Raw genomic sequence first — 10337 nt, 5'->3', positions numbered from 1 at the left:
CTTAGTGTTGAGTGTGAGGAGGGAGTGGAAGGCGCGGGGGATATGTATAGGTAGAATTTGTAGTTTGATTTAAATGTTTTCACGTTTATAGAAAGTATTATAAGAGCTTCATGTGACCGTTGGTCTAAGTACGTAGTCTACGCTGAATATAATGTCAAGTCACATTATTCTTAGTTCTAAATTTTCTTTCATTGTTTATTTTCCTTTTTCATCTTTTATTTATAGCTGCTACTGCTACTGCTTTGTTTCTGGATTTTTCTTTCTTTATATAAAGTAATGCATGATTCATAAGCCAATGGATTAATTGTGTAATGCAACATATATAGTAGGCATGCATGCATTTATTAAATAGATGAAAATAAGATTTGCACATTCACTTTTATAGGCTCTCCTGGTATCGAGACCAGTTGGTTAATTAGTAATGGAATGCATACCGCCATTCTCGGAATTAATTATAATTGGATCAAATGCTTCCATGCATGCAGTCCTCTTACAACTAATTTTAATCATAGTTTGTCTAAAAATTCCCATCCCTTAATTCATAGGCGGATCTACCGATCTAGCGTAATATAAAATATGTATTAAAAAATCTAGTAAATATGCATAAATATTTGATTACGAATTTAATTATTACTTTGTACTTGAGCTCATAGGACGACCCATAAATTATAAGTCCTCGATCAGCTTCGCATCCCTTATATCGTAATGGGTAACATTAGGCGCTGCTGTGTCGCTTGTGCTCGTGACTAAACAAGTAAATCTATTTAATTAAAACCGCTTCAAATAATTAAGATTCTTTTCCCTTACTCTTTAATAGTTAAGAAAAAGAAAACAAAAGGGTATGTGATAAAAGGTAAATCAGCAAACAAAATAATATGATGAAAGCCTCATTCTTGAGACATGTAAGCTAGGAGTTCACGTGAAATCAATAGTTTTTGTCTAAATTCTATACTATATATTAAGAAATTAATAGTTGACCCTGAACTCAATTATTATTTTATTAACTCGGGATCGCTGTAGGAACTCATAAACTTCAAATCGTGGATCTATCTCTAAAACTAGTATATATGATCTTTTAAACTAAGATCAGCACATGGAATTGAAGACATGAAAACAAATTGCTTTGAATGCAGAATGACACCTCACTTCCTTGGATTCTCTATTAATGGTCTACTCGACACTCTTCTCTCATATAGTCACAGACATTCACAGATCGAAGATGTAGAAGAAGAAGAAAGACTAGCCAGTGATCGAGTTACTAAGCAATTAAGAAAAGCACCTCACAAAATTTTTGACATTCACGAGCCCTCTAATTCACATGTTTTCCTGACATTCACAGCCTGATTCTCGAGACTTTTTGTCTTCATCTTTATCCCATGCAATGCATACGTACACAACTTGATAGTAGTCTGTACTGCTGGGAATTGAAGCACACTGTGAAAATCCAACTCTACCAATTGTGCACGCAGCTGCAAAGAGGGGTTGGACAAGGGGTTCAATTGAGTAATTTCTTTCGTCGATAATGTACAAATAATTTTGTTTTTACGTATATAAATTGGAATCCACTTAATATAAGGGACACTTCTAATATAGTGGCAAAAAAAAAAAAAAATAGCTCAAAAATTGTTTTAGGTCCATTGTAAGTTTGAATCTTAGGTGTGGCATTCTTGCATTTTTTTATTTATCTTTTTTGAAAGTATTATATTTCATGGCTCGCTTGGAGCGGAGGGAGGGGTACGGAATTGATCTATCTAGTAAATGAATGACGAGTGGCACTCTTGTACTTTTTTTTAATCTTTGTCAAATTTCTTGGCTTCGCCATTGTTTTCGAGGAGAAGAAAAGGGCAAGGAATCAGGGCTGATCCAGTGCAATAGTTACGAGTTCCCATGAACCCAGTAATTTTTGTTTGAATCGTGTATTTGAATTGAAAAATCCATTAAATGGATTTAGGTTGGAATTTAGTCCGTTAATCCAGTTATCATTGTATATTAACTTGAGATTTTTGTAGGAACCCATAAACTTAAAATTCTAGATCCGTCTCTGCAAGGGATTGATCTGATCCAGTAAATGGACTACAAGTTGACAACCACGGTAGACAGAATAAGAACTAGTTGAAGTAGACTAGTAGTAATATGTAGTAGTTTACCTGTGACAGTAATAAAAGGAGGAACACGGGCTTATGTTCCCCTTTGCATTCTCGCCATTTCATGACAGCGTGACACTGCCATTCAGCATCACCATGATAATACAATGTCAGCTTACCAGCATTCTTTTTCTTTTTAAAAAAAAAAAAAAAAAGATTACACTTTATTGTTTTGTCATGCATGTAGTAGATACGTGTAAAAGAAACTGCAGATGATATATACGAATACGACAAACATAGAGTTACAAATTCGACATGGTTGTGTTGACAATTCTGTTAAATTAAAGCCTTTATAAGATATGACAAGGGCACCTCTTGGATACAATTGTGTTATTATTCCTTTTCACTATGTTTATTCTTTCTTGTCTTCTATCTTTGAATTGAACTTATGGTTAACTTCTTTTAGTGTCATTTAGTAATTATCTCGTTCAAACTTCATGGTACGTGACTCAGTTTCTAATTTCACTACACATGATCACTACTAGTTGAGTGCTTAATCTGCAATAGTCCATATTCGTTACTTCAAAGAAATAAAGTGAAGATTTTATTTCATATTATAGTGGTATCCAGACCAGTTTAACATTGTTGGCTTCATACAAATTGTTGAACATGCTAAACAAGGTTGTAATAACAGCTTCAGAAATCTACGAGCACGATGTTAAATATTTTTTTGGAAGCATTATTGATGTCAAAAACAAAGTGTTGTGATTACATCCAAAAAGATAGCAAAAGAACAGAAAAGACCCTAGCTATCTATACAAAAGATTCAATGATCCGTAACAGGGTACTACAGTCATCTACCCGAGTCCAATTTACACGAAAAAGGGTTACAACAAGGAGCTATTCTTAGCCCTCAATACACAGATACAATTGAGTCTCTTACTATCACACCTTCAGCTTAGCATCATATCATATAATGAGAAAATCATTTTGGCTTCTTCATCTAAAAGAACTCCACAAGCACCAAAATCTACGCTAACATCTGGAACCCCCGCCCCCTTCTCCATTCAAGGTAGATAATGAGGTTAATTAGCAAAGCATTGTTGTGGCATGGCTGTAGCTAAGCAATAATTGAGTTATTAAAAACAGTCCGTTGTTCAATTTAAGCAGCCGAAACTATTAGGCAACTATACACCTATACAGAGTCCATTTTGAAAAGAAAAAAAAACCTTTACGTTGCTCTCTCCCTTGCTCTGCTCATGTTCCTCCACTTATCTTTAAGGTCCCCAGTGGTCCGACCTTTCAGGAAAACATCACATCCAAATTCCAAAATCTTCTTCCATCTATCAGGAAAATGTGAGAATCTTTCTACTCCCTCCTGCAGCAGCAATGGCAAAGAATAGTACCAAAAGATAGCCAACGGATAAACTACTGACTACAGTAATTCACTAAAACTGATGTTTTTCCTAATATATGCAACACGAAAGGCAAAGCATAGCTGCATGTACATTCCTCCAACACTCAGGTAAAACCAACAAAAAGAACCCCTTATTATCCTACTAATCTAGAGAATGGGACCTTTCCTTTGAAGAAGTAATATCTGTATATATGCCACACACACGCGCGCGCACAGAGAAAAAGAGGTGAATCCCCCTTATATTAGAATAACTCGGGTGCCTTCTCACCAGCTTTTCAAGGAGAGAACTAGCATGAGCAGAAAATAAGCAAAATTATGACAGAAAGAAGATGCATGTACCTTTAATGTTTCCTCCTCTATCTTTGTCCATTGGACCTTCTTCCTCCTCAATTGAGGTGTTATAGGAAAGGTACTGCAAATAAAAATGAACAGCAAACAATCAGAGATAGAAGTCATAACTAAAAAACAATCACGTGCCTGATAATAATGATTAACAAGATGCTTTGATTCAATGCAAAAAGAGACGGGAAAACAAAAAATGCAGACACCGGAAAATACAAGTAAAAATGGATGACAGATTTGAAAGAATGCATGGAGTGACCATATGATTTGCATACTTTGGGAACTGCAAAAGACTTACTGATTCTTCTCTGGATTCCTAAATTGTACACGATATCTGGAACCAATCTCATCTTCTTCAGAATTTTCTTCTATAGAAGAACTTCCTTGACACACAGGTTCATGAGAAACAGGTGGTTGAGATGGATGCATCTGCATGAGTTCGGCATTCATAGAATTTCTATTGACTGGACCACTTCCCGCTTCTTCAGCCTTCTTCAAAGAATTCTTGTTTCCATTCCCAATATGACACAACTCTTCTTCCACTCTGGACTGATTCTGCTTAGATCTATCACCTCTAAGTTCTGATCCTTCAGGTTGTTGACCAGCTACCAAGCATTGTTCAGGGACAGAAGCCTCTAGTTGAGGTGAACCCGTCTGCATGATCTGAACTCCAACCGAATTCCTGTCGACTGGAGCACTTCCTGCTTCTGTAATCTCATTCAAGGAACTCCTCCCATTCTCATTGTGGCATAATTGCTCATTCTTATCCTCTCGAGATTGATGCGGCTTCGTTCCTTGTGACTTAGCTAGTGACTTCTTTGATTGTTGTCCAGCTCCCAAGCCAATAAATGCAGCCAAATGTTTCCTAGCAAGTGAGACCTTCTTCTTACTGTCCAGGTATTCTGAAATTGCTCGAGAATATGCACAAAAGGGGCAGTAGAAGTTCCCTTTGTAATCAAAGTTGGGTACAGAACCCAAGCAACTTTCATGAACCATTAACGGGCAGGTGTCAGAATTACAGACAAATAATTTCCCCCCTACATTACACTTCACACAAAGATTAAGCTCACTACAATCAGCATCTGCCAAAGAATCTTCACCCTGAGCATATTGCGAGCTCAAGAAATCATTCTTCTGTGTAGCAAGAGCAGTGCTCTCATCGTGATACTCATCAGTATCACTAGAGAACTCAAATTCATGACTTTGCTCAATATTCTCTTTGGCTACTTTAGAAGGCTCACCATGTTGCAAATCTTGTGGAAGATTAAACTCCAGGTCATGTTTGGATCCATGAGTGCGAGATTCTTGTTGCATCACCAGCTGACATGAGCCACTGGATGTTCCAAGTTCAGCACAACCATTGCTGCTACGTCCAATATTTTGGAACTTTTTGTCTGTGCTCATTCTTTGAGGCAACAGCTCGTTGTGATTAGAGTCACTTCCATGTAAACCACTTCTTGATGCAGCATGCTCAGCACAACCATTACTCAGGCCTCCATTTGCTTCGAAGGCCCCAACTTGAGCTTCATCTTTCGAGTCCCCGTTTTGAACAATAGGTTGACTTCCTCCAGATGATTCTGCTGGGAATGCATCTCTCCCAGACAATAGCAAATCAGGAACTGTGTTCCGAATGGGACTAAAGACAAACTGCTTAAACTTCTTGGCAGCCTTAGCACAAGGATCAGAACTGTTCTCTGATATGGCTCCAGTTTCATTGACTTCTACTTCATGAGCAGTGGAGGCATCGATACTCCTCTTCGCACGCACCAGAGCGCTTCCAAGCTGACTTATTTGCTTGCCATTTTTTTCGGCCCGGGTCCTCGACAAGGTAGGGTTAAGGTCTGCGTATACATTACCCTTTTCAGACCCCACACTGTGGGAATATACTGGGTATGTTGTTGTATTTTTATCGGCCGGGGTAAAAGCATCCGAGTTCCTAGTTGGTGCAACATGTTGGGTATTTGTGCCTCCTACTTCATGTCCCTGCTTAAAGCCATCAGAATCAACAGCATCAACTGGAACACTTCTGGAGTTATTCCCGAACTCCAATCGACTTCTTTCTTTCAAGGATCCAGAAAGAGGACTGGTAGAATCTACAATGCTATCTTTAAGCTGTTTACCAACAGAAAATAAAGTAAATACCAGATAATAAGAGAGATATTTTTCAATATGTTCCAACTTCTCAAATTCAAAACATTTTAAACTAGCTTACTTGTTTCAAAAGACACTTCGGCAGGAGAGATCTCTTTTTCATAATGAATGACCGAACATCCCATTTCAACATCTCAGGCGCTGCTGTTTTTAAATCTGATGCAGAAGCCTAGTGATATTTACATGCAAATACACAACTAAGCATGTGTAAAACAGGAGTACTTAAAACACTAAAGGAGACCATTTCCCTTGTAAATGGGTCCCTTGCTTAGATCCTTCAAATAACTGAATCAAATAGTCCACCCTAGATAAGTAAAAGACAGAATTCATTACCTCCAACAATATGCGGCGAAGGACATCTTCACAGCTGTTTGATGGATCAAGTTCAATATTGGCACCTGGAACTGAAGCAACATTATTTGCATTGGGGATTCTCTGGACAAATAAGCTCTCTAGAACTCTCAAGGAAACCATTTCCCTAGCATTTCTCCCCAGATCATCGGAAATTTCAGGACTCTTCTTAACCAAATCTGTTATGCATGAACTATTAATGTCAAACAATTCCGATGCCCACAATTTAACAACAGCTTCTACGAAATAAAGCAATTGCAAATTCACACATACTGATGAGTAAAGATGTATCTATTTCATTGAAGCTTGCTAGTGCTTCAATCACCCAAATCCACGGTAGAGTTGATGTACAGGAATGCTTGGTAGCCATGAAAGTCTGTTGCAGTGCTTCAGAAACCATAATCGCTAAGTCAATTCCCAGCTACCTCATACTTTGCTCATGAAGCTGTTTGACATAGAGATAGAGGATGACAGTGCGATGAATTCATAATACTGACAAAAGTAACAATTATATTAGATGCTTGCACCCATTAACTCAATATCCAAATGACATTCGTTCATGATATTTTTTTCCAACTGGATATATAATAAAACTTTATCTAAAGGCCTCAAACAAGGCCAAAATACATGGAGGCTTTGTTGAGGAAGAGCAAAACATGACAGGTAAACATAATCAAAGAATTCCTTGAGCAAGCGAAAATAGGATATAACTACTTTCTCTTGATTTCTTAAGATGCCAGCTCCCCCATCAAAGCCTATTCAAAAACTGAAACTTGTAACATAAAATTGTGCAAATCAGTGAGTATTTACTAGAAAACTCAAACCTAACAATCCGAGCTGGCATATAGATATAGGTTTAAATAAAAACAATAAAACAATACATAATACTACAGCTTCTTGGGTCGAAGCTTTCCTCCTCGTCCTACCAGTGCTATTTCTGCAATAGCTTCCTTTCATTCACTAAATAGTAAATACTCACCTCTATAAGTTTAATCAACCTTGTAATCAGTGAATTATGAGATTTAGGGAAAGAAAGAAACACTATAAAATGACATTATGTTTCAACTAATTAAATCATACTTCTACACTAGTCCTTTCTTCTCAAAACTGAAGTTTGTGCCTTAATTTAGTATGACCACTGAAAATCAGAACTGGATACATCTTTTTAATGTTAAATCAAGGAATATTATAAGGGTAAAATAAATTGTGAGCGTCTCTACCATACTAGTCCTAGCACTAGATACAAGATAGAAATGCTGGTCACTACTCACCATAGCATAAGATCCTAGTCTGCTCGTCTAAGTCAAGACATATTGCAATGGCTATCCATTATACTTATATGCATAAAACATTCAAGTACATATTGAACAAAGAAAAAGATAACATGGCAAACAGAAAAAAGTTCAAAATAATATGTTCTCAAGCAATAAAGGGTGTGTCCAAGTGGTCAATAAAGTGGGAGGAAAATCATGAGGTCATGGGTTCAATTCCCAGCTTAAGCAAAAAACACTAGGTGATATCTTCCTATTTTCCCAAGCCTCGGTGGACAGAGTTACTCGGTACCTGTACTGGCGGGAGATAGCAGGTACCAGGTGTCGAGGTTCACGCAAGCTGACCAAGACATTACTGCCATAAAAAAGTTCTCAACCCCCTCTCGGGAAGGCAAAAAGTAATTGGGACAACAAAAGAAAGGAACATGAGTATATGACCATTTAGCTTGGAAGAGTATGAAAGTAAATAAAGCTGGATCCTTTCACATGTTTAGCATTATAAATAACATAAGAACTCGGATAAAAATGGTAAAACACGTCTCAGTTGTCGCTACACAAAATCCATACCATAAGCTGCTTCTGTAAAAAGCCGAAGAACTAACTACTTAAATGCTTTACTGCTCTAATTTCAAAATTTATACACATGCACACAGATACATATAGAGATATTCTAGAAATGAATTTAACGATAGGCGAATATCAAAATTGAAGCTTCTCAAGTTCCTAATTCTCCAATTTCTCAATTGATTCAAATGACAACAGTATAAAGTTGAAATACAAATAGAAAGGAAAAAGATTAGATTTTTTTAGAACCTTCAGTTTCCGTTAGTGTCTCTGTGCCGCGAGAGAGGCAAAAGCGGATGAATCACCTTGTTCGCAAGTTGCAGAGCTCCCATTAACCGTTCAAATCTTCGTAATTGCCGAAGCAGGAAAATAAAAACGACAAGGAAAAGTATTAAACTGAATTTGGGGAAAGAAATGGGCTTCGGGTCAGTCGGATCCTCGTTTACAAGTCACAAAGGGGTTGTAACTAATAACCGATCGGCTTCCGCAACCAGTTGATTGAATTCATAAATTAAAAGAAAAAAATAGTCCCTAATGTATTGGGCAAAATGCATTTTGGTCGTTAATGTTAAACACTGAACATAAGCTATACTTCATGGTTGTAAAAAAAAAGAAGGGATCTTTTGGTCCTAAACTAAATAATAGCCCTAAGCTAAAGGGAACGTGAACATTGTTAACGAAGTAACAATAATACTAACGTTAACAATAAGAGGACCGGAGATTGGTTTTATACTTTTATATTCCATTATAACTGTTATTTTGATTTTATGGTCCTTTTCCACGGGTAATTGGTAAAATATAGTAATGCAAGAGATTGATAAATAAAACATAACATATTTTTGTGATTATTTTCTTTTATTCAAATTGTAACTAGTCATAGGAGGAGATCATTTTCTCTCCTTATAGAGATCGATTTATGGCTTAACACAAATGTTCTTTTAGTCAGAGTATATAACTCTTGTTATAGGAGGTTGTCACGACCGAAAATCTGCCTAGTCGTGATGATACCTAACTCGACCCGCTAGGTAAGCCAAATACAGTCAACACAACTCAAATAAAGCAATAAGAGACAATGGGTAAAATAATTGAACTTTCTATACAAATCCCAAGGACTTGTAGTACAATCATGTGCTTTTAAGACTTAAAATCTACAAAAGCTGGTACGAAATAAATACATCATCTGTTTGAAATTTACATAAACAGATTAATAAAATCTAAAGCAAGGACAAGTGTCGGCTATAACCGGAACGCAAGTACATGTTCAATGCCAGCTCTGCCATACACAACGACTCCAACTCCAAAATCTGCACGAAAGGTGCAGAAGTATAGTATGAGTACAACCGACCCATTGTACCTAGTAAGTATATTGTCTAATCTCGTTAAAGTAGTGACGAAGCTTTTTAGTTAAAATATACCCACTGTTATAACATATGCAGTAGACTAGCGATAGAAACAATTCTAGAACATAACAGATAAGACTACAAGAAAGCAACTGTGCGAGGCAGTAAATAGTTACTAGAAGAAATCATAGCAGTAAATTCATAAACTTTCATAATGTGAGAAATGTACTCAAGATATCAAATCAAATGGCACCACAACACCCTTCGTGCATTTATTTCATCAAATATATGAATGTAGGTCAAATCAATTGGCACGGCAATACCCTTCGTGCATTTATCTCTTCCTCACCGAGCATACGCATAACAATACCAACCAAGTGAAAGAAATGCCAATAACAATAACGATAAAGTGGAGATATACATGTAGCAATAACAAACAATACAGTGCATATGGGTAATGGTAACAGACTAGATAGGAGGCATAGAAGTAATGATAGCATTTACGGTAGAAGAATATAAATTTCACTAGCTAACATGGTAGAAGTCTTAGATATAGATATAACAAACATGAAGGAAAGTATGATCTTTATAAGCTAAACAAATAGAAGGCATGAATAACTAACATGGTAGAAGGCATATACGAAAGTTCAACAAATGAGAAACAACATGGATGTAGATATGACAACAAGAAGGAAAGCATGATATTTGTAAGTTAAACAGATAGAAGGCATGGATAACACATCAACAATTGAGATAGAGGACAAAGACAAAACAATAACGACAAGTCACATAGAAAATATAGGTGCAACAGTAACAT

General features: G+C 36.7%; 1 protein-coding gene across 2 annotated transcripts; it reads right to left on the bottom strand.

The window, feature by feature from the left end:
- Positions 1-2800: 2800 nt before the first annotated feature.
- On the bottom strand, positions 2801-8847 carry LOC109220467. 2 transcript variants are annotated; one of them, XM_019384935.1, is made up of 7 exons: positions 8430-8847; positions 6619-6837; positions 6328-6524; positions 6056-6163; positions 4142-5955; positions 3841-3913; positions 2801-3462 (listed from the first exon to the last, which is right to left on the bottom strand). In XM_019384935.1, exons 2-7 carry the CDS (start codon positions 6743-6745, stop codon positions 3316-3318), a joined length of 2466 nt encoding a protein of 821 aa, XP_019240480.1. In that variant the 5' UTR covers positions 6746-6837; positions 8430-8847; the 3' UTR covers positions 2801-3315. The 2 variants fall into 2 exon arrangements, with proteins under 2 accessions (XP_019240480.1, XP_019240481.1); XM_019384936.1 differs by having other exon boundaries at positions 6619-6790.
- Positions 8848-10337: the final 1490 nt, after the last annotated feature.

The sequence above is a fragment of the Nicotiana attenuata genome, unplaced genomic scaffold (genome assembly GCF_001879085.1).
Source record: "Nicotiana attenuata strain UT unplaced genomic scaffold, NIATTr2, whole genome shotgun sequence".
Classification (NCBI taxonomy): Eukaryota; Viridiplantae; Streptophyta; class Magnoliopsida; order Solanales; family Solanaceae; genus Nicotiana; species Nicotiana attenuata.
Note: the sequence above shows the minus strand (reverse complement) of the source record. Positions and strands in the feature narration are given on the sequence as shown.

Excerpts from the sequence above, each read along its gene's own strand:
- LOC109220467 (XM_019384935.1), bottom strand. The coding sequence starts at position 6,745 with ATGGTTTCTGAAGCACTGCAACAGACTTTCATGGCTACCAAGCATTCC. Across the intron at positions 5,956-6,055 it reads CGAAGTGTCTTTTGAAACAA|CTTAAAGATAGCATTGTAGA; the intron begins GTAAGCTAGTTT and ends GTTGGTAAACAG. Across the intron at positions 3,463-3,840 it reads TAGAGGAGGAAACATTAAAG|GAGGGAGTAGAAAGATTCTC; the intron begins GTACATGCATCT and ends TTGCTGCTGCAG.